Below are 25,125 nucleotides of genomic sequence, written 5' to 3'. Positions count from 1 at the left end.
GTAGCTGGAGGAATATCATTTTCAAACACTCGCTGCTGTCTTCTCATGGGCTACTTTCCATCAGTGGCAGGCTGCTTCTGCTAAACAATACTCCATGCAAAGCACGCTGGCTATCAGGCTGCCTTTTCAGCAGCACGCACTCTCGATCGAGCAGCATCCTACAGGCTACGGACGCGCAGCAGACTCTGACTGCACACGCTAAAACCATTTACATATGAAAGCGCTGCTCTGCAGAAACCACGGGGTGGGCAGAATCAATTAACACTAATTAGCCAAGATCCCGTGTTCACAGTGGAAAGAAATTAGAGTTGATTTAGCTTCTAGTTTTAACTCAAAACCACAAAACCCACAAAGAACACTGCAGATCATGTGGCAGATGTCAAAGGGTCACTACCAGTCTGCAGAGGTAATAATGGTCTTTATGAGCTTTTGTGCATATGTGTGCGTGTTGCCGGTGTAGGTCTGGTAAGCGTGTCTCACCTGAATGCAGAATTTTAGCCGTGTCATGAATCGCAAGAGAGACCAACGAAAAGTGTCTGTAGAGCGGGTAGCACAAAACCCTCCGTCCAAATGACACCAGGACCTCTTGCAGGGAGCTGTATGTCTGCAGGAAAGAGAACAAGACATTTGTAAGAGTATCCTGCACAGAGCCAGAGCACAGAAAGGGAAACAAAGATGCAATTGGCTGAAAGGGCTTGAGGTTTTTCCATCCCCTCTTATTCTTAGACTGAACACTGGCCCTTGTTGGTGAGAACTGCAGTTGATGGTTCTGTAATTACTCCTAACAACTACTCATTTATAGAGCTGGCAAAATAGAGGCTTGCAACTCTTAAACACCTCCACAGCCCTGGACTGTTAATTGCTGCCTCTCTTTAATCACTGCTATCACTCTCTGATGTTCTCTGCACTAATGGACATGGCCTGGAGACAGAACGAGAGATTTTTATCACCCCCCCCCCCCCCACCCCCACCCTCAAATTCCCTCGTTTTTTTTCTTTGTGGCTTGTTAAGGATGTATTGCAAGCTTGCAAGTGCATGTCATTGGGGATCATGCTTTCCCTTGGGCTTGTTTAGCAAGAGTGTAAATAAGGTCTGCTGCAGCCGCGGGGGGGGGGGGGGACTCACAGTCACACCAGCACAGTCGACTGAGGACAAATAAACAGGCAGCAGATGGGGGGTGGGGAGGTGGGATAAGGTGGCAGGGAAAGAGGAATGTTTGACATAAGCGAGGAAAGAGAGAGCGAGTCAAGTCAGAGCATTAAAAAAAGATAGCAGACAGCAGAATGGAGTGAGGCAGCAGAGCTGTATCAGCAGTGACACACAGATAGACAGGCAGTCAGAGACGGAGAGTAGAGCTGGGCGATAGAACGATAACGATATGTATCGCGATATAACTTTTACTCGATAGAGAAATTAAACTATCGCGATAGACCTCGCCTCTCTTGTCCTCTTTAAAAAAAAAAAAAATAAAAAAAATAAAAAAAAAAAAAAAAAAAAAAAAAGGTCAGCCAATCCAAATTAAGTAGCGCAGAGCCGAACCAATCACAGCCGCAGCATCACGTCGCGTGACTTGTTACGTACAGCACAAGTGCCAAGCCGCACGTGTGTTTGTTTGGGAAGCAGCCAGCGGGTAATGGAGGAAATGAGTGTGCCGACTAGAAAAATCAACCGAGCGTGACCGAAGAGAAAACAGATGATGGTTCCAATGCCGGAGAGATTGTCGAACGGAAGAGCCATAGAAGTTCCGTAGTGTGAAGGTATTTCGGCTATTTCAAGTCTGACAAAAAACAGAGTAGCGTGCACTGTAAATTGTGCCGAAAGCAAGTCTGGAAATACAATAAACTGGTGCATGCGTCACACTGTGCGCCACGTTATTGTTTCGGTGAAATGAATTTCTACAATACTGTTAATTCTACTCTCTGCAGTGTTTAAATGCTTACATATACACACAGTTACTGTCCCTCCACACATACGACTCGGTTCTGCTTCTATGCCCCAGCTTTGTTTACTTTTTCCCACCGAGGCTTCTAGACTTCTGATTGGCCAACATTTCTGCACGGTTAGGAATCTAGCGCCACCTGCTGCTTTGGCATGTTCATAGCAGCGTTTTCCTTCATTTCTGCCTTTATGTGTGGACGGGATTATTTTTTAAAATGAAAACGGAAAATCTCCGTTTTCAAAAATACCCGTGTACGTGTGGACGTAGCCTCAGTCTCTGACTGGAAGCGCTAATTCGTCATTCGGCTTTTGTCAGACTAAAGTAACTGTTAAAACTGTTTGAAAAGCTAAGCTATACAACAAGGAGAGATTGAGAATTTCCTTTTAGTTCTCAGTTTATTTGATATTGACAAAAGTTAGTCAGTTTTGTCTGTTCTTCTGTAAAACAAACTAAGATTTATTTTTAGAATTAATATTTTGTTTCTAAGTGGAATTGACAATTTAGTCTGTTTCATTTGTTCTATTTTGAAACTTAAACGCTTTAGCGGCTGCCTTTTGTGTAGTTTGCAATATTTGTCTTTATTTATCTGAAAAAGTCTCATGTTCCTTAAGTACATCTACCCTGTTGAACTTATTATGGGAAATAAATATTTAAATAAAAACAAGCTGCTGATTATTTCACATTTTACTTGTGAGCAACGGCACATTTAAATCTTACAAATAGTTATTTGGCTTATATCGTGATAGATATCGTTATCGCCTGAAATGAAAAAAACATATCGTGATATGAAAAAATCTCATATCGCCCAGCTCTAACGGAGAGGAATCCATTGTAGAGCAGAACAGAGCGAGGAAGTGGTGGAGGAGGGGGAGACTGAGTGAGGTGGCCCCTCAATGGGAGCTGACAGCTCTACTGACTGACTGACGAGCAGCAAAGGGCTGTCGTGCAGGTGAAGACTGTTCTGTGCTTCCCTGTCAGCACAACAGGGAAACTACTTCCTCTCAAACCATGGTCTAGGTCTAGGCTCCCAAACGCCTCCAAGAACCCCCACAAGACTTGTTTAGAACTGCATTTTGATCACAAGTGGTAATCATGTGTGCGTGCCTGAAGCCTAATGAGGACGCTCTGGGATCCCGTCACTCACTAAACAGTCAAATGCCCTCTGGGACCCTTTAACCACATGTGCAGTGTAGTGTGTCCCTAGCGTTAATGAAGGATCGTATATTCAAGTGAATCATCTGTTTTGGCAGATGTAGGATAGAAGCATGTTGCCCTAAGTGCGAGACAACTGGCAAGAACAACCCACAGGCCCTATGCGCAATAACAATGACTGAGCAGCTCTCGGGGTGTGTAGCAGCAACTGTCAGTCGAGGTTTAAGCTTGATTTATAGCTGTGTGTGAAGGGATAACAGTGGAGCAGATGTGCACCTCCTCAAAAATGTGACTTTATCTCTGTAGTGTTGGACAACTGAGATAACATCCTTCCACTCTGTAACTTTAAAATAAAGTTGCATTTTTCTTCCCTCCATTGGCAATGTAAGTGACAATTTAGGAGTTCTGATTGTTGATTAGTGGTGGAAAAATTTTAAGAGCTCAAAAGAAAATAATCCAAAGAGCAGCTGGACGATATGAGGAAAATCTAATATGATGATATTTTTTTGGCTATATCGCGATACACGAAATATATCACAATATGTTTAAATAACCTCCCAATCTGGTCATTCATATATATATATATATATATATATATATATATATATATATATATATATATATATATATATATATATATATATATATATATATATATATATATATATATATATATATATATACATACATACATACATACACACACACACTCAGCGCAGTGTGCCAGGTAGAAATTTTCCAGTTGGGAGGGGGTGATTAATGATGCATTAATGTGGGAGAAAATAAAACCTCACAGTGAATTACATGGAGACAGCTTAATACTAGAGATGGCAGATACCACTTTTTTATGTCCGATACCGATACCATAAATTTGGATATCTGCCGATACCGATATGAATCCGATATAGTGTTCTTTTAATCAACAAAACTGTTTTTTAGAATATCTTGCTGCATTTTGTATAAGTTCATACTCAAGTTTAAAACAACAACTACACTAAAGCTATTCTGTTATACCTGTATGCAAAAAAAAAAAATTTCATAGTTCAGCAATACTGATCAATCTAATAAACTTAAACCTACACCATCCTCCCTATTCTGGTATTTTAAAGAGTACTTAGCGTAAATATTAAGCAACCTAACTAATAGGGTTCCAACTCCCAGCAACAACAAAAATAAATAAATAAAAAATAGGGAACCACCCCTCATGATGCTTAATCGACGTAATCAACCTTAATTTGATGCATTGTGAAAAAAAAAAATGCACAGAAATCAATTCTTTTTCAAGAAATATTAAATAGATTCAACATCTTTCTTCAACAAAATTGCAGACTGCACAGATGGTACCTTCCCAAAGGAAAAAGTACTATAGCTTACTAGGGTATATTAGACTTAATAGTTACTATATATAATTATTTATTAAAAGCTAGACATTTTAAATGAGAATAAGAAAGAAAAGTATGTCTTTGTGCCCCCTTTTCCCTGTTCATGCCCTATCGGCCCCCCTGGCTAAACTTTGCTAGATCCGCCCCTGCACAGTTACCAGCCGTCAGCTACGTAGAAAAAGATCCTCGAGTAGAAAGTAATATTAAATAAATTCTAACAACAGCTGATCAAGCTTAAACGTGCTGCTGTTGTTCAGCCGCTGGTTTCCTCTTTCTGGTGCAAAGTGGGCCAAAAACAAACCAGAGAGACGGACTCGCGACAGAAAAGCCGATCAGCTGATCATTAAGCAGTTTCATGATTGAAGTAGCAGCCAGAAGAGGCAGTCGCTCCATATATCGTTTGGTAAGCTTAACGCAGGAATGCTTTACAAACATTCAGAGATGGACTTACACACTGGCTTTACTTCTCTCGGGATAACTTTGTCGGAGATGAAATGCCGGGTTGCTAGCGAAGCTATCCAGACCACCGACAGGTCCCGCATGCCACAGCCGCTCTATCACGTGATGCATACTGCTCCGACGTGCTAACGTTCTGAGGTGAGTTACGGCGTGTTGCAAGTTTTGTGAGGTGCTTTCGTGATATTTAATGGATCGGATTACATTTTTTATTTTTCTCCGATATCCGATCCAGTAATTTAGGTCAGTATCGGACCGATACCGATACGTAATATCGGATCGGTCCATCTCTACTTAATACTGCCATGGCAATTTATACTCGATGGTTACGGTAAAGCCATTTTGACCATCATATGTGGAAAAACCTGTGATACATCGAGTATTTTTGATATATCGCCCACCTCTAATCCAAAGTACAAACCAACTACAATTTAGTGTGGACTTCAACAACGTTTCAGCAAGAAACAGAGTCCCGTCTTTAAATCTAGTCATGTGTCCTGTTAATGGTGGACAGAAACTAAAATATGCTATTCACTTTGCCCTGAGGGGTGTACTGTGAGGTCAGATTAAGTTTTTTGTGAGCTACGCTGAGTCTTTTAATAGAATGGCTCTCTATTCATCTGGTTAAATCACCACGGTGAGGATATAACCAGGTCGGGACCAGGTTATGTTCTGAGTTTTAGTTAAAACCGTCTTAAAAGTATCCCGTTGTCACTGATTCTTTTATTTACAGCAGGTTTTAAGTGTGTTACAGATTATCTGCAGGGGGAATGTGTTTTATATGTGCAAGCTGTTAAGCCATATCTTACTAAAAAATACTGAGTGAAGTGTCACATTGTTGTGGGACAGCATAAACGTACTCTAATCTGCTGGAACTGCAGTGTATTTTTCCATTATACTTTTTACATTCTTTAGAGATTTTCAATCACCATTTTCTTATCATTGTCATATGATCATACATCATCATAACTTGTCTGAGTGGGCTGCAATTATAGGGACCATTTTTATATAGAGGAAGAGTTATTTTTTTATGTGAGTGCACACAGAGCCAGAACCAAGGAGCCAGACTTAACATTGATAGCCACTGTTGTGGTACCATTTATCTCCACCTGGGGTTTTAGGATTTGTCAAACCAGCTAATGCAAAGAAAACCTGGCTGTGTAGAACTTATATTATATACCTCTTTGGTGTTGTTGTTTTGTTCTCAAATGTAATGACAAACTTTTAAACTTACTCTCTGTGGCAACAATAAGAAGTGGCTTGTGGGTATTTAGTAAGGCTGGATATTACCACCGATTTCTAAAACTCAATTCTGATTCACAAGGTCCCGATTTGATTCGTTTCAGTTTTGACTCAGACAGTCAGAAATATAATAATTCTGATCATTTCTCACTACATATCCATATTTTTATATCTATGTATAAAAACAAAGCTGACACTGTGAGACTTCATCAGAGGTGTGAGCATCACAGCAGATGTCTTTGTGTCAAAGTAACTGAGGATAAAACATGAAGGAGATTTTCCTGGCCTGGCTTTTTATAGCAGATAACCACCTTAAAAATATTCTGCAGTAGATCAAAAACCATGAATCAACATTACCTGATGCTGCTGAAATGGAGCAGAGCAAAGTTACAAAGGTTTATTAGAGACACAGCCAAGTGTTTTGTAATTTGGCAGAATTTTAAAAAGTTTAAATTTCTTCAGTATTGAACAGCAGAAATTGTTCTCTTTTAAGGAGTAATTTTGTAAAAAAACAAAATGGTGCGGCCAACATAGCTGCACACAACGGTAGACTGGTGCGTAATAAGCAAATAATGCAGAAAACAGATTTTTGATTAGAAACTGCTCTTGACGTACAGAGAGAGCGAGAGAGCTGTGCAGGAAGTGTGATTTTATCATGGTGGAAACAAAACAGCAAAAGTAAGAGGGAACTAATGAAGATGTTTCTCGAATGTGAAGCGCAGTTTTGATTTTCTTTTGCTGCTGGTTCAGTCAATTTTGGTTGGAGAGAGACAACCTTTCAGCCCTGACGGCATGTCCATGTACATGCCGTGGGGCTTTTTGTGTCCATTTTTATGTCTTTTTGTGAGTTTAACCTGAGATTCTGGTGTTTCTGGCAAAATACATTTGTAAAAAAAAATCGATTCAGGATTTACTGAATCGATATCACTTTACGGGGGATAGGTTAATTGAAAAATCTAAATTGCCCATAGGTGTGAATGTGGGTGTACCCCGCCTCTCGCCCTATGACAGCTGGGATAGGCTCCAGCACCCCCCCGCGACCCTGAAAAGGACAAACGGAAGTGAATGGATGGATGGATGGATATCGCTTTATTCAAACCAAAATGCCAAACAAAGCTAACACAATAACAACTGTTGGTAATCTAACTAATAATTTACCAGTCTCGACAAACATTTATTCAATCTACTTCAAACTTGGCTCATGTGTTGCTGAGTGAGAGTGGGCATTTCCCCTAGAGTGTCTTTCTGAGGGCACTGACTGATGAAGCTCTCACCCCCATATAACAACGTTTAAACCCAACCCTACTTTGAGCCATACAAAGTTTGAAACAACACACCTAAACGGATGCAAAAAAAAAAAAAAAAAAATTCCAACTTTTTCCAAAAACTTGATCGCTGTGATGATCTAAAAATTCAAACTGGTTCTTGTAAAGTCAACGGAACAGGTTTCCATTTTACTTTTTTTTTTGTCTCTAGTTTCCTGTGGCGAGTGACTTCAGTCACTGTTATTTGGAAGAACTGTTGCAAGAAAGCTGCAACCCGCAATCTTCTCGTTATGCACAACAGCCATGTTTTAAACAGGAACAGTCTCAGAAACAGCAGTGCATCCTTCTAGACGTCCCCTTTGGAACACAGTAATGTTATGAGTATCTGCATTTAAAGCATATCTGCAGCTGCAAAGACACTGGTTAGTGTCTCCTTGAACGGGCTCTACTAGTAAAATAGTTGCTGGTTGTTAATAAGAAGCCAGTTCAAGGTTTGTGTTAGCGATGTTGTAATAATGTTGTAATAAACAAATGAACTTCAGCACGGCCCACATCTAAGCCAAACAACCACGATTTGCCGCCTGTTTGCAGTCACACTAATGTTAAGTGCGCTGAAAAAAAGAGTAAGTAGACTTCCCTTTTCCGTGGAATGATCTCTGCCATCTCAGCACAATGGTTTCTTTGCATTTCAGTGAATGAATAAACCTATCACTGAAACTGCAAAGGAATAGTCTCACGTTGAGTAATGAGATGAGGTGAAACAAGGTAGCTGCATGCAGCAATATAAGTATGTCCACAGTCTCTCTGTGTCATTGTTAAGCGCCTTCCTTCACGTGGCACTGGTGTCTAATCTAAAGCTAGTTCAACACACAGACAAGAAACTGGTCCTATAATCATGGGAGGCGTATGTACTAGCAGTTTATTAATATGACCTGAAATGCTTTTTGACTTTCATTTCTTAAAATTTCGAAAAAGCGGGTCACTTATGAAAAGGTGTCAAAGCCAACCTAGCTGTGCCTTCCCCATTTCCTCTTCCTCTTGGCTGTCTTCAGCCACATCCAGTAGCACAGTTTCCAGCAGCACCTACCAAGCCTCAACCAATCCGGTATTGAAATCTCATTTCAGATGATCCACATGCTTGATTCAGCAAAGATCTCACACCAAATGCCGTTCCTGAAACAACCTCCCCTATTTATCCAGGCACTAGGAGTACACTAACTTGTGTGCACCCATAACTATACCTTCAAAATGACTCCTCACAGAAGAGGCTTTTTGGTCACTTCCACCTCTTCCCATTTGACAATATATTGCACAACAAAATACTTGATCTTGTTCCAAGAAGCGGCGTTAATGTGTAATCTGGATAACAGTGCTGAGTAAAATGTGAAAGCTCTGAAGCAAGCATATCTGTTTCAGGTCAGGATTTACTCAGCAAATCTATGCACACTTCTCAGTGAACCGGTTCCTTTAAACAAGCCAAATGAGTCAAAACCATTTTGCATTTCTCTAATGACTTTATCAGTCTGATCAAGAATCAGTGGTTAACAGAGTATTGTACTATATCATACTTGTGAAGTCTAAACTGCACACAGACAAAGACATCTAGAATTTGCACAATTTCACAGAAATACTTTATATGATAATGTAGCCCAGAAAGCAACATAACTAACTGTGGTGTAACTGCATGACGCAAAATACAGCAAATGGAATTTCTGCCCAAACATGGCCGAGCTGGGTTGTCAGGGACCATGCACCAAGGTTATTATCGTTAACGAAAACTAACGAAATACCGAAAACTAGAAGTGAAAAAACATTTTCGTTAACGGAAATAAAAATAAAATAAAAAAAGCAAAACTAACTAAAACTGTAATGAGTGTTCACAAAACTAACTAAAATTAACTGAATTTATAGCAAAAATGTGTTTAGTTTTCATTGATGTGTGCGTGTCATACAATAGAGTGAAAATGAAGTTTAGTTTCCAGATTTTTTTTCTTGCCGTGTCTCATTATGCCAGCAGGTGGCAGTACGTTAGTCGAGTAGTCTGTGTCGCTGCTCCGACCACGCGCAGAATCATGTCAGGAAAAGTCGGGAGAAAGCGCCAGAGTCCAATTTGGGATTACTTTGAATATGACTGTGTTTTGGATAAAGCAAGTGTCTTGTAGTGGAAAGAGACGAATTATGAGGGACATTTCTAAAGGGAAAAAAATCCCACAAACCTTAAAGTGCACTTGAAAAGCTCACACAAGAAGGCTAACCTAGCTTACCTTGAGAAGGTAAGGGAGCACACTCAACCCTCATCCCCAGAAACAGACGCTAACAAGGCAGCGTGATGCATCCCGAGACAACAGGATGGGGATATCTACATAACTGTGTGAGTCAATTGCCTTCAAAAAGTTTATCAATTCACTTGAACCAAAATTACAAACACCTGGTGCTGCAAGAGTTAATAGTCTCATTGGGGCCAAGATATACATTTTATAGTTGCCTGGTATCAATGGTTGTTCATCTGCCTTTATTTATTTATTTATTTGTTTAAAGAACCCATAGGTGGGAATGTGAGTTGTCTGTCTCTGCGTGTTAGCCCTGCGACAGACAGGCGACCTGTGCAGGGTGCAGGGTATGGTAGCTGGAATAGCAACATACCAAGGATAAGCAGAAGAGAATGACTGATATGATGAAACTGGGATTTTGTTACACTTAATTATTGCAAACAACTAAAACTATAACTGAAACTAATCAAAACTAAACTGAAACTAAGGATTTTCAAAAAAAATACAAACTAAACTAGCAAACAATTGGTAAAAACTAATTAAAACTGATATAAAATTGAAAATCTGAAGTCAAAACTAAATAAAAATAAAAACTAATGAAAATTGCAAAGCTATTAAAACCCTGCCATGCACTCACTGCTGTTTTGCGGTGTCAATGTGAAGAGCAAACTTGTCAGAAAACAACAGACTGGATGGAGATTTTCAATTTAGACAACTTAGACTCCTGTGTCTGATGCTGTTCAAACACCCTCTGTACACTAAAGCGATGGTCTCATGGCAGGTTGTGAGAGCAGACAGTAGAAGACAGATCACACACACTCAGAATTTCAGCTGGGAGCGCCTGTTGCTGCTGTAGTAAATGCCTCTGGTTTGACAGATAGATGGAGCCTGGGCCCGCTCTGTTTACTTCAGTGCAAATATCAGTAACGGAAAAGGCAAAAAAAAAGAAGAAGAAGAAAAGAAAAATCAGCCAGGGTATCAATATATTTACACAAAGTGAAACTTTATATGCAACAGACTCGCAGATGCATTTGACATTCCCCTCAAGAGTCTAATTACTTTTTACCACATCCAGCCTACCCACCAGACAGTAGCTGCTGCGGAGCTACAAGCCTGAGAGGATAACAAGAGGAGCTAAACTTTTATATTTATTTATGGCGTTCTTAGTTATATCCAAATTGTGTTGTTTCAACAACAGCCTGTGGTTCAATACAGGCACAGCATTTTATTTATTTATTTAATCGTTTTACAAAGACTGCAGAAAATGCCAGACAAGGTTGGCCTGTCACTTCTTTTTTCTTAACACTTGACTTTCCAGGAGGAGGGTTTGCAAGAAAACTTCAATGCCATTATTAACTTACCATAGCGTTACCATAGCGACCAGAGAGCATTATGGGGCAGAGAGGAGGATGTTACTCTCAATGTGGTTGGTGCATTTCAGGAGGACTCTGCTGATAAAAGTTACCAGCGGTCCCCAACCTTTATTGTGCCATGGACCGGTTACACAGTGAATTCACGTTTATTATTATATTTACAAATACCACAGTTTTTGTCTTGGTCGTATCATTTTATTTTGCTGTATTTATCCACGACACCTTAAAGGACCGGTCTGTGAAAATATTGTCTGACATTAAACCGGTCCATGGCCCAATGCAGGTTGGGGACCGCTGGTCAAAGACACAGCTACAAATAGCAGCTGAAATAGGGCTGTGCGATATGACCAAAATCTCATATCCCGATATAAGACATCTATCATCCCGATAACGATATAAATCACAAAAATGTAACGTTTTCTGTAAATTCTGTGAATCTCGGGCAGCTCGACTTGCGGGAAGCGTTTCCAGGTGCGTGTCATGTACCTGGAGTCGAGTGTTTTAACCGATGCATGAAACAATACATTTTAAGACATAAGTTGTAAAGGCCGCCGTTTTCTTTGTGAGTATTTATTACACGGCGTGCTGCGGGGAAAAGCCTGTTCTAGCGTTTGAGTCTAAGGTTTATTTTTTAGCACCTGGCGGCTCTTTTTTACTTCTCATCCGTAAATAATCTGCTCTTTCACGTGATTCAGTTTATTTTGAAAAGTCTCAACAGGATCTTGAGCTTTATTGTGAAAGGTTTACATGGAACATAAACAAGCGGACACGCGATGGTGTTACCGTCGTTGTTGCTAATGACAACGCATAAAAACAGGTGCTTGTCCGTCCGTAGTGTGGTTATATTAAATATAAGAGAAAGAGAGAACTTTAAGAAATTAATATAGCCACTACAGTGACCATCAGAACGATGAAAAAATATTGCCGTAAACAGTTTATTTTGCGACACCACGAAACAAACGATAGCGTAAAATGAAACGATAGACGTTTTTATATCGTCATCCAATATATATATCGTTATATCGAACAGCCCTAACCTGAAATACAGTTGTGCCATGATTTCTGCCGCTTTGTTCTTGGACTGTGGGCTTACTTGAGTTTTAAAGTAGAATGGGAGTCAGAGCCTTTAGCTTTCAGGCCCCTCTTCTGGTTCTGCTAGTGTGTCTTCCTGTTAAAAGGGAGTTTTTCCTTTCCACTGTCGCCAAGTGCTTGCTCATTTTAGGTGGTCTGATGATTGGGGTTTTCTCTGTATTATTGTCAGGTCTTTACTTACAACATACAGCACCTTGAAGCAACTGTTACTGCTACAGACAGTCGTTGTGTAACAAATGCATGCGGTGCTTCTCGAGGGTGTGGGTAGCATAGAGGCGCAGCGGTTAGCACAACAAAAAAGTACTGGGGTTGAGTCCAGCGGTCGGTTGAAGGTTGCACCGCATACATCTCAAAACCAATCGTTCTGTCTGTGAACACGACAGCTCAAAAGGTTTTGAATGAACTCTGATGCAACTTTGTAGGGGTGCAGAGTGGAGTCATGTTAGCAACCCAACAAAATTTAGCTTACAGCAACCGAGGTCTCCAAGGTCAACTTCATGATTTATTGGTGGGAAATTGACAAAAGGCCTTATAAATCAGAAGTGTGGTGTGGTATCGTCAACATATAGAGCGTGACCTCTGACCTCTCCTTCAAGGTCAAGGTGTGATCTGAAGGTCAAAGTGATAATAACGCTACATAGAGCTATATAAAGCTATTCCTACTGCCATTGTTTGCATTGAGAGCATATAGAGAATGATATACGGGGATTCTACATATCACATTAACCTTTGAGCTCATTTTCAACGTTTCACATCTGCCAACTTCATCAAATATATGAAATGGGTTTCAACAGGCTAAATAAGAAAAGCCCTGCTCTGGTTTTTACTGCACTGCAAACTTCTTAAAGTGCATTTAAAGAAAACAAACAAACAAAGAAAATAAAATGAATACATACAAAATAAATACTGTTCCCTCAAAAATGAATACAGGCCAGAGAGTGAGTTGTCTTGGTGAAGGTTTGCGCTCTTGAAGTGCTTCTTGCTGCGTTATAATTCACTCACCTCCAGCCAGCACAGAGTCCCACTGAGTTTTCTGATAGTCCACGGTGTTTCCACCTCCAGGGAAGAAGAGAGAAACTTGTCATCGGTGCAATAACAGACAAGAAACGCTACAAGAACATCCACTGAAATAAAGTGAAAGCACCACAGCGAAGCAGATGCTCAGAGTTCTGTAAAGAGCAGGCTACGAACCATTGGAAATAAAGTGGGGGGAGGCTCCACATTATAATACCGAGTGGAATTAAAATATTCACCTATGACAGATTTTGTTTTCATAGCTGAGATTTAATTCAACATTAAGGCTGTATCAAATATTTACCACATGGTTTAACAAGGCAATCAGATTTGTTCCTCTCGCCTTGCTGCAGCAGCTACCTTTAGTGAAGTGACACAGGGAGACCTGGACTGAGCTTTAGGATCTGCTGGTAATCTCTTAAGGCTCTGAACAAAATGGAAGGCGGTCTAAAGGATGTGAGGATAGAGGGCTTTGTTATCCAAGGATAAGTGCTGCTCAGGAGGAGTTTCCTCTTCACACATATCTACACACACACTCACATTGTGTTCCCCCTCCGTCGAGCGCACTTCGTAGGTGTAAGCCAGCAGGATGTCCACGAGGCTTAGCCACGCTTGGTAACGAGACGCCTTGTCCAGCAGGTAGGAGCGGTTGGTGAATTTCCTCAGCTGCTCTTTCTCATCATCAGTGAACGGTACAGCTGCACGAGACCAAAGATTAGACAGTCAAAACACACGAAGCAGTCTAGTTTTTAATGCGCAGACAAAAAGAATCCAGCTGTGGGTGTGAGAAGAGGTCACAGTGGTTAGGCTCCTTCTCACAGGTAAGCTCCCTGCAACGTACTGTCAGTAAATGACTTTACAAACAGTCAACAGACACATCATTTAAGAAAGCTCCTCGGCCACAAGTCAAAGACGCAAATTAACGATTTTTCACATCAAATACATACTGAAACCAGCACGCATCGAGGTGAGGCACATAGTCTCACTGCAGGGATAAACAGCTTAATAAAAATAGGTTTAGTGCAGTAAGTCTTTAAGATTATGTCCACACTAAGCCGGATAAATATGAGCTGCATGCCATTTTGCTAACCTCGTGTTGTAGTCGTGTTGAACACACAAAAGAGAGCCTTTGAATTACAATGAGACGTGAGGTAGGGTTAAATATGGACAGATTTGTGACCAATCCTGACGCATTTTAAGAGAAAATAAAATACACACACTACCGCACGTCCGTGATAGACATAGCACGTCGCCGAAATACTGGAGATTACAGTCCAGCTGTGTGTGAGAATATGTCAATGAAAACTAAAACACCCGTCTTATTTATTCTTATTCAGATGATGCTGGATTAGATTTCCATTTTTATTAACCAAAAAAAAATAAAAATAAAAATCACAGTGTAGTGTGCCACTCAAAAAGATCGGACAGCAAGAGCAAATGATAGTCTTAACAAGCAGGAACCATTGTCCACCTCCTCAAATCCCAGAATCCACACAACAAAACGACTGCATCAAATGGATTTTCCTCTCCCTGTCTTACTACATCCACTGTGTCAGGGCAAGAAAAGTCATAGTCTTCCTACCGCAAACTGATATACAGTTATGTCTCGTTGCATAAACGCTGTGCGCACAATTATAAGGCAAGTAAGCATTTTGACTATATCATCAGTTTCAATGTGTAGCTTCCAAATCCTAACAATATAAACAGCAGTGGCTCGTGGTGTGAATTGGTCAGCTCTAGTTCATGTCCAAGACTGAAACCTTCCCACCACTGACCAAGTTAAGTTAAAATATCAAGACTGCGCCAAGAAATATCTGAAGACAGATTTTTGTAAAGGGTTTTATGGACTGAAGAAATGAGAATCATTCTTGAAAGGCCAGATCAGTATCAGTAACAGGCACAGAGCTCCGCCAGATGCCAGCAAGGTGGAGGTAGGGTACTGGTACATCTTGGTGTCATTAAAATCGACCTTTTGGATTAAAGATCGCCTCAAAATCAGCTCACAAACTACTGCCAGTTTTTAGAAGACACCGTCTTCAAGCAGGTGCAGGAAAAGATCTGAATCTGTCAAGAAGAGAGTGGTTTTTATGGAGGACAATGCTCCATCGCAAAAAGATGAAAGAATAATGACACAGTCCCCTGCCTCACCTCACCTAAAATCCTATCGAGAACTGACAGGCTTTATGAATGGAAGGCTGATGACTGGAAAAAAACAGAAAAAAAAGGGTTGCTATACTGGTCACAGATGTTGTTTTAAATGTTTATTTGTAAATTTAGAGTTTAGAGTCAACGCGGGCGTTCACACCAACCACGTTTTTCCACAGTAAAATAACTATTTTACCTCAAGCATATGGCTAGACGCTGCTCCGGGTCGATCTCTTTCTCTCCGAACGCATTTCTCCACTTCCACAAATGTGGTCCCAACTCTACCAGCAAGAGCTCAGACTGACATCCTGAAATATGCACGAAAGCTTCGACTCCTGGATCAAACAGTGAAATTCTCCATGCTGCTGCTTTCTTGCGACAAATAAATGAATCCAGAATCTCCATTTCTTCCTTTTTTCCTTCGGAAACATCAGGACCAGCTCACGATGGCTTGATGTCGACTTCATTTTTTTCTCATGCATTTTCTGAGGATACATTTTTCGCAAAATTGCAATGCTATATGACAATTTCACATCCAACATATCCAAAATCTCATGTCCTTTCTTTGTGGAATGTAGTTGTAAAATGTAATTTAGTTGCACAATAATTCTAAACACCAATAACTGCCCAACATTCACATACACACAGATATTCTCTACAAAAGCCAAAACTTTTACTGTCTTAAATAATCAGGTTTGACTTTATGTAACGTTTTGGATTGATCGCGAGCGCTGTAGTTGCTGATAATCAAATTAATCCCCCAAAATACGACATGCCTAATAACTGTGCACAGGTTATACAAGAGAAAAAGAATCTGTCATCTGTGACGGTGTCTTCGGATGAAACCCAGACTGAAGGTTTGCACGCTGTTTTCTCACACACACATTTTGACTGTTGCCCAGTCCATGGCTGTGGCGTGATTGTTGATTAGATTCTGTGTTGAAAAGCAGAAGCAAAATAGGACAAATAGGCCCATATTAAATAAGCTAAATTAGCAGAGCTGATGTTATTAGTACTGTGCGTGTTTCAAAGTGGCTTTGCATTAAGAAAAATTGGAGCTCTGTAACATGAAAATATCTCCAAACCTCAGCTTCCTTTCTCTCTGCAAATTCGCTAACTGTTGTCTTTTGAAAGAGACATCTGCTTAATGGGGATCTGTGGCAAGCCTAATGGGGCGACACAAACAGACTTCAATCCCATTTTAAGCGATCTGCGATCATTCAGTATTGAAAGGCATGCTGAATGTCTGCGGCAACATGCTGTAACTCCAACTCCCCCCACCAAGCAGCTTATTAAACAGCTGAAAGCAATCCCTCTCTCTGCATGAGAAAAAGAGAGTCCCTGCTCCGAGCCCTTGGTGTGCAAGGTGTGTGCTGGCTGGAGCAAATGCACACACACAAACACATTTGATATACACAGACACACACAAACACACACAGACACACACGCACAGGCAGCGCTTCAGAGTGATCTCCTTGGCTGCAGTGGGAACTTGGCTGTGCTGCGAAGGAGATTCCTGCTGCATTACGTCAGGTTTCAGCTCCCTGCAGACACTACCCGAGTCCCTCGTCAGTGTAGCTGCAGAGGGAGAGCTCAGACACAAAGATCTGCGTGCATGTGCGCTTTTAACGTAACCGTACAGGCACCGAGATAAGGGGAGAAGCTATAAATATGAAACACCAAAGTGACTCACTAGCTTAAGTAACAGCTATCTAAGTGAATGCGCATCTGTGTCGCTCAAACACATGCGTGCGTGCAAATGCAAGGATGCGTGAGCACTTGAGGAAAAACAAAGCAGCCTCTCTCTCCTTCAGCACAGACCCAGCAGCTTCATGCTGCTGATATATTTTCTATTAACTCCGCGTACCCGATTTACCCACCGCCACGTTCATTCATCTCCACTACGGAGCCAGTCGATTCTAGTGGGTATTAGCACACAGCCTATGAGGGCCTCTGCTGATTGCAAATTAATTTCTGACCTAAATCCTCCTGTTGGAACGGAAGCCTGGCTCGTCACTGCTCTCTACAGGTCCAGATGGCCGGATGGCATGGAGCAAATATGCCTGGTGAAAATACTGCTGAGGGCTGGAAAATGCTCAGAATCACACAAATGCTAGAGGTCAAAGTTTGACCGTGCATACGAGAGTCGGTTAATTTTGCGCACTCACACTGTGATGATGTCAAAGATCGAATCAAAGGGACATTTAATGATCAGTCTGTTCAGACGTGAGCAGTGTTGCGGCCTAAATCAGCAGAAGACCATCTAAGCTGGTCACAGGTCCGGTTTCTACATCTAGCCATAACAAAGACACAAAGAGTGTCAGGTAGAGAGAGAGAGGCCAAGCTGTCAGGAGCATTTAAGCTGGACCAGTGCGTTAATACAGGCCTCCAGTGGACAGCTGTGGCCTGTCAGCACGCTGGCCCTGACACTGGAGAGCACAAAGGGGCCGGTTTTCTTGTTTTCTACTTCATTAGCACTTGGGTCCACATCCATCTGTCAGGTGACACATATATACATACATATATATATATATATATATATATATATATATCAGGCTTAGCAGAAGCGAGGGGGGGGGGGGGGGGGGGGGGTGTCTAGTAAACCCAGATAGAGGAATTGGAGATCTCCGTTTGAAAAATATGGCAAACAGTTAAAATCATGAGCACGCTTTCAAGATTTGACGGCAAGCTGCTTAAATCTCCTGACTGACGCCATTCTTCACACTCGGCTGAGGCTAATGCTATTCGAGCTGTCAATCAAGCCATTAAGTTTAATTTGGCCCATTTATCTACGCCCAGGCTCCCGACTGAGCCACTCTGTCTTAGAATGCAGAATGAGGAGAGGGAGCCGGCGGAGCTACAGTGAACCGTAATGTTCGTCAGAGGCTAAACTCCAAGATGAGGCTAATGGCTTTTGCCGCGCTGACTGATGGCTGCTCGTCAGCGCTGGTAAAAGCACGGCCGGCAGCACTCCCTCCAGCAACGCTGCTATCTGTTTAATCTAAATCCTCCCTTAAGCGTACAACATCCATTCACTGCACACAGGCTGTAGCTGTGAGCCGCAGTGAAAGGTCTGGAATTAGCAGACTGTTAGTGAGGCTGGATGGCACAATTACACGGTCTCTCAGAGTGCTAGGGTTCACAAGCTATCACTCCCGTGGAAGTGGCTGAACAAAGAGAGGAAACCGGGACCCCTCCGGACAACAAGCAACTCTTCTCAAACCAAATTCATAGACTATTAATGTAAGCAGACGGGAAATGTTGAGAAAGGAGAAAAAAAATGATAGTTTAAATTAGTCAGCAGGCAGCAGACGGATGGAGAGATTAGGGAAAGTCCAAGTTCAATCCTTCATAATGACAAGTGTCTTTCCTGTTCAAGTGCCCCGCGGCACTTTTAGCAGGGAGCACAAGCTGAGGTCTGTCCTTCTGTTAGAAGGGCCCGCTGCAGAGACTTGTGCGTCCTTTAGGATTTCATATACTGTCAGTGTCTGACAAGCTCAGCAGTAACACTCTTTTTCGCCCTGATTCAATCCGCAGAAGTACTGGGGAGACGATTTAAAATACAGCGAATGGGAAAATGATCAGTGAGAGGTTAAACTTATATAATAAACAATGCACGATTGCTCTCTTTATTTTTGAAATGTCATGCCACCTCCTGGTAGCATTCAGTAATTACTTTGCTGCTGTTCCAATAGCTTGATGAATGATCCGCATTCAGGTCACAGAATGTGTGTGACATTGTTTTAAGTAATTGGACATAAAGGATGCAGACTGAGGGCGGTAAAGCATGCACTGCATATGTAAAAATGCAGATGTGAGTTGCTCATGATTACCTTGCAAACACATTACAGCACACTAAACTACTACAAAACATTGGGTATCAGGTCTGAGTGTTTCTAGATCAGTGATGGAAAGTAACTGAAAACATTAACATGATACTTTCAGTACTTATTTAAAATGCACATGCAGGTTCAGTTTTAAAGTACTCAGATTTTACTATGCAGAGTATTTCAGTTTAATGTTTTTTTACCTTTCCACTCTACTACATCTCCTAGAGCAGGGGTCTCACACTGAGATTCAAACCAGTCTGTGACCTTTAGTCAACATACCTATGGTATCAGTTTCAAACTCCTATGTTCCTCGTTCTTGAGTTATCGCATTCACAAACTTATGCGTCCGCCCACTCTGCACGGTGATGACAATACCCCATCAGCATCGTATGGCTGAGTGATAGAAACTGTTAAAACTCCACCTCTGTTCCTTGCCTTAAGATATCTCAAGTATTAAATATATAGTTAAACTTCCGTACAGTGACAAAACTGGGACTTTTACTGGTTTATTTTCCAACTTCGTTTCCTTTCACACCATGTAAAAATGAAATTTGTGACTTTGGACCAATCACAGAAAAATGTCCAATGTGGGCCAATCACAACAGATCTGCAGGATTTGTTAGTGGGATTATTGATCCTGATCCAACTAAAAACTCTGGTTTTGTCATATTTTACAATAAATCTAACATTAAAAAGACAAATGTAAACAAATCTGTGTGGCAGGACTTTCTCTACAGTAGACAAAAAACACTGTGTGTCATCCAGCTACAATCCTGAAACGCTGCTGACACATCGTTATGTATCAGTAAGAACATTTTAACATTTTCCATAACAGTATCATGCCATGTTCTCAAGAGCAAGTCATCTTTCTTTAATACTTTTAAGTGCATTTAGTGAGTAATGCACGTGTTCCTTTACTTTAGTTTGATTCAAAGGCAGGAGATTTACTTGCTGACATGAGTACTTTGTCACCCAATGCTTCTTATTACAGCACGTTTATCTTATTAATTTATGTCTCCTTTTTAGAAACAGCCAAAGCAGAGACTTATCTCAACAACAGTAATTAAACAGATTTAGATGATGACATAAACTCACCAGATTCGCCCTCTTGCTCTGAAGAAGGGCTCAGCTTTGTCCACCATGGCCTAAACTTCAGCAGCCCCTTTATCTCACCATCCTCAAACCAATCAGCCCTGCAATTACACGCAGCTATAACTGAGTAAAAACAGAAGAGGATTAAAGATGCTTTACCTGAGAGGTTTTTAGCCTTGTTAAACTTACAGGTAATGGTCAGTAGAGAAGGCTGATGCTTCTGCCTCCAGCCGAGCCTGCCTCCTCTCTGCTGCTGATGTTCCTTCTGGGTTCTTGATGTCGATCACGTCACTGAGCTCTTTCTGAAGAACATTTACAGCACGGGTGAGTTAAAGTCCAAATCTGTAACGCACCTTCATCTATCCATGGATCTTACCTGCAGTCGGGCAAATACTCCACACCTCTGATTGCCAAAGCCGTATTTCTGCAGGGCTCTCAGCTCTTCCTCAGACTTCTCCGTGTAAATCTCCTGCTCAACTTGCCAATCAAAGTCTTCTTCATCTTCGTCTTCATTATCTCCCACCCTTTCACTGCACTCTTTAGAAATGATAAAAAGCCACCACATTGTAGATTGTATGCCATCTTTTCCACCCGTGTGCACAAACTGAACACTGTCTGGACAAGCGAGGTAAGCAAATGAATAAATGACTTACCAGTACTCACTTCCTCCACCAATGGTTTGGCTGAACGGGAGCCCTTTGGGGCGAGGAGACTTGTTAGCATCTGAAGACCTTCGAAGTGCTCTCCCGGTGTCTCCTTAGGGACCCAAAGAGTGAAAAGACCTATAGCAACATAGCACGTGTAAGAGATCACATGTTTAATGTATTGTGTGTGTCTTTGTCATGAAATGTACTTGAAAATGAAGGCGGGAAGCAGCAATAACACCCCCCAGGAGCCAGAGGCAGACAGAAATAGATCTGAGAGGACTGCACCATCCATGATGCAAGAGGACTGGAGACCTAAGACCACACATCTCTGCGATATCTGTGCACCCATCCCACCAGGAGAAGGAGGGAGGACCTAAAAGGGCGCCAAGAGGTGTTAGTCCCAGAGGCAATGTGCAGCCGACTCCATTAGGGGCCTCCCTCCCTGGTGTGAACAGAGATCAGGGTCCAAGGGCTCCAGGTACCCAAGAACCACCCAATACCCAAAACGCAAAGATGCACCTGCACATACATTGACCTCACGACCCTCCTGGCGAGCAGAGACCCCCCCCCCCAGCATCTGGCAGAGTGTGTGAAAGGGGTAGGAAATACGTAGCTTGTTTCAGCTGCTTGAACCGCCGCTGTAGGAAAAAGCACCTACTGTGGGGTATGTACTTGTTAGCATGCCTGAAATACTCACTGAGTAGGGCTCCACAGTCGCAGCAAGCAGACTGTTTTTCCCACCCTGCAGTGGAAAGGCAGCCACTGCCCACACAGTCCAATGTCTCCATACTTTAGATCACAAGAAGTACACAACATCTAAACAGCCTCCAGCCAGACACAAAAACTGTTTTCCAACCGACACTACTCCCTACCCAGGCTGAGAGAGACTGTTCTGTACCTTAATTCAATGTTTTTTTAAGATTTTTCAAAACCTGCAGTTTCCTTTGGGGAAAAAAATAAATCATAATAAGGAATGATTAAAATTGTAGCTATGATTAGCTGACCCGCAAAGCTAGATAATTAGCATTCCTCAAATGAGTATTTACTTGCTTTCCTGCATTTCATAACATTTTAGACTGAGTGTGTGCGACTGCTGATGAGCCAAACAAAGCTGCTTTTAGACTTCACACTGCGCTGGGGTAACTTTTAGATGAGAATTTAGATCACAGACATTTTAAAAGAGACACCACAATAAATATCAGAGAAGATCTTAAGTCCTACATAACAACATGACAAATACCTGATACCATACAGCATCAAATCCAACTCAAATCATGGATTACTGAAGTCAATGATTCCATGCATGTTTCTACAACAAACCATTGCTGATCAACCAGGCCATCTGTCCGCACCGTGCCTCATACTCCAGGAGCTGCTTCACAGAACCGCTATTAAAACTAAATAGGCAACACATGATTGATGATTTGAACGGCTTGGCAACGACGCAGAGATAATCTGATGGTTGCCTAAAGACCTCATAAACTTTCAATACACCCAAGCGTTAGGGCTTTGAAGTGCTTTACAATGGGAGATGACTAATTGCTCGAGTTGCAGGCCTTGCAGAATGGAGAGCCCGGAAGAGGGATCTTAATGATTGCTCATTATAAGTCTAAACAAGGACACTCATTAGCGGAGCTTTATTAGCAGATGTTACAGGCTTATTTGGACGCTGCGTGTTAACTGGGGCCATGCTGACAGACAGGCAACGAGGTGTCAGAGTCCATAAGGCAGATGTCTGCGTAAAGACGGCTTCATTATGACTGATTATGGGCAAGGGAACGTCAAAGACAGACCACAGCGATGGGAAGTAGTCAACATCACACTCATAAGCATTATGATTTGCTCATTAAAGAGTTAAAGAAAATCCCACATGAGCTGTCACAGTCAGTGCAACAGAGCTTCCTGCACTCTGTAATCATTATGACATTAAACATGGCTCCAGCATCCATTTAAATGGGATAAAATAACATGACCAGCTAAGGCTAATTTACCATTTATCGAATGACTGAAGCATAAAGGGGAGATGCCCCCGAGGTACAATCGGTGACTGCTACTGGAACTGTGACAGTGCAACATCATCACCAACATCATGTGAAGCAAACACAGCAATAATTTTGTCACAATATGCCATGAAGTCCAAATACAATCAAACATAAACAAAATTGGTTTTCTAAAGTATGAAAAAAATGTTATTTTTGATATCCACTTAACACCCTTCTTCACCCAATCTGGAGTCATTAAAAGGAGATGCAGAGAGGAGAAGGTCAGAGCCTATCCCAGCTGTCACAGCACAAGATGTGAGGTCTGTCTGCTCAGTCATCACAAGGCTAACACAGCGAGGCGGACTCATGGCCACACCTACAGCCACTTTAGACTCACCGACTAAACTAGCATGCATGTCTTTGGGCTGTGGGAGGAAGACTCCACACAGCAAAGTCCCCAGAGAGCCAGCAGGTTTAAAGCAAGAACATTTATACTGTGAATCTCATTTTTTCCACCTAAAAAGATTAACAAGGTAACGTGTGCTGAACACAGAGGTTCGGTTTAAAATCTACAGGAAGTGCCACATTGTCACAGAATCACATGTTCTAAAAGTGATCTAGATCTCAGCTGACAGGAAAAATTGCATATTCATAACGTGTTTAAATGAGGCTTTCTGAGCTCTAATGCATGAAACACCACTGCTCAAGCAATAAAACCAAAACAACATTTCCCTGGGAACATTAAGACAATCACTCCCACGTTTTCCATGTTAAATTAGAACTGTGTCTGTGATTATATGTTGAATCCAGCCTCTTCTTCTGCTCAAATTTCTGAGTTATCCTTAAAAAACAATCACACTAAAGGGGTAAAGCAAATACATGACAGAAGGGTCAAACAATGTGTCAAAACCCCTTAAGTGCGCTCACATTCTGAAGCAGAAACAAAGAAATCACATCCTGAATTAACTACAGACGTCGTGTTACCAACTATGTCTCCAATAAAAAAATCGTAAGACCACTACTTCTGTGTCAAGCTGACCTTGCTGAATGAAAAGCTCCATACTGCCTTATTCTGTCTCCATGTTATCTTTCAGATACATCACACATTTTCTAAAAGTTATCTTTTGTACACGACGTTCTGAATGTATTCTGTGACCATGGCAGACAGATAGCCTGTGTCTACAAATATTCTACGGCTACAATCCCTCTTTGTCAGAAACATGCAGACTGCTGTCATGCTGTCTGTACTTTTGTCTGACCCCTTTGCAAAGGTAAACAAAACTCACACAGACAACCAGGATGTGTGCACCTCAATTTATTTCAGATTTCCACAAGTCTTGATTAGGGTCTAAGGCTCTGTAAGGCCAGTAAATGCAAAGAAAGCATGGCTGTAGTAAACTATGTACATACATAATACAGTCTACAACCTTAGCATTTACCAAAAGTACCACTTGTAAGTTGTGTTCACATAGACACCTCAAACAGACATTTCATAGCATGCTGCTGCCACATTTTTGCTTTGATATTTCATTCCCCATGGTGAATATCTTAAAGGTTCAGTAAGTTTTTCTTGGTTTTTTTTATACATTGATTCGTGCATTATTACATCTTCCAGCAAACTGATGCCTTTTAATAAACTTAGAAAGAATCCATAAAGCTAACGTGCTGCCCCAACATCTCGCATACAGTGGGCAGGATGGACACCGCCGTTCCATTTAATCGCATTTTATGTATGTAGCTATACACCGGCCACAATCATAGTATGACTCAGAAGTTATTTGTGATCTTTAAATGAAAAGTATCCATTTCAAGCTATACATGACCATTTAACATCTATCTGTGCATATTTTCATCATCTCTTTCTCATCATGTCTCTCTCATTCATCTCTACCACAGCCTCTTCCTCCTCACCTCAAGCCTCATGTCCTGAACGGAAGTCGGGCTGAAACACATAAAACCGTGCTTATGTATTCCCAATATTACTGCAGTTTTTTTTTTTTGTTTTTTTATTGTCAGCAGATTAGACGTGCGACCCTCCTGTCTCCAGACAGCTGACAACAAGCCAGCTAAACAACAACAGCTGGTTATGAGCTAACATTATCCCAGCTAAACTTGGAAAGCAGTTAATTGGTCACAAATAAAATCTGCAGCCTGACAAAGCACCCAAACACACAGCCAGGCTCCTACAAAAAGAAAAACAGGGCCATATAACAAGTGAATATGTGCAACGGGACAGTGACAGGT

The 25,125-nt window shown here is 41.5% G+C and overlaps 1 protein-coding gene across 8 annotated transcripts in view; it reads right to left on the bottom strand.

Moving 5' to 3' along the window:
• shq1 (SHQ1, H/ACA ribonucleoprotein assembly factor) overlaps nucleotides 1–25,125 on the bottom strand; it is a 48,739-nt gene that overhangs the window by 18,731 nt on the left and 4,883 nt on the right. For 7 of the 8 annotated variants that reach the window (XM_012923597.5, XM_012923595.3, XM_012923593.3 and 4 more), the window contains exons 4-11: nucleotides 20,906–21,034; nucleotides 20,629–20,789; nucleotides 20,442–20,554; nucleotides 20,256–20,353; nucleotides 13,726–13,883; nucleotides 13,546–13,632; nucleotides 13,174–13,227; nucleotides 481–604 (exon numbers count right to left, since the gene is read on the bottom strand). In XM_012923597.5, coding sequence (XP_012779051.3) covers nucleotides 481–604; nucleotides 13,174–13,227; nucleotides 13,546–13,632; nucleotides 13,726–13,883; nucleotides 20,256–20,353; nucleotides 20,442–20,554; nucleotides 20,629–20,789; nucleotides 20,906–21,034 — 924 coding nt within the window. The remainder of the gene's footprint in view (nucleotides 1–480; nucleotides 605–13,173; nucleotides 13,228–13,545; nucleotides 13,633–13,725; nucleotides 13,884–20,255; nucleotides 20,354–20,441; nucleotides 20,555–20,628; nucleotides 20,790–20,905; nucleotides 21,035–25,125) is intronic. The other variant, XM_012923599.5, reaches the window with a different exon arrangement.

The sequence above is a fragment of the Maylandia zebra genome, linkage group LG5, assembly GCF_041146795.1.
Source record: "Maylandia zebra isolate NMK-2024a linkage group LG5, Mzebra_GT3a, whole genome shotgun sequence".
NCBI lineage: Eukaryota > Metazoa > Chordata > Actinopteri > Cichliformes > Cichlidae > Maylandia > Maylandia zebra.
This window is presented reverse-complemented; position numbering and strand designations above follow the sequence as displayed.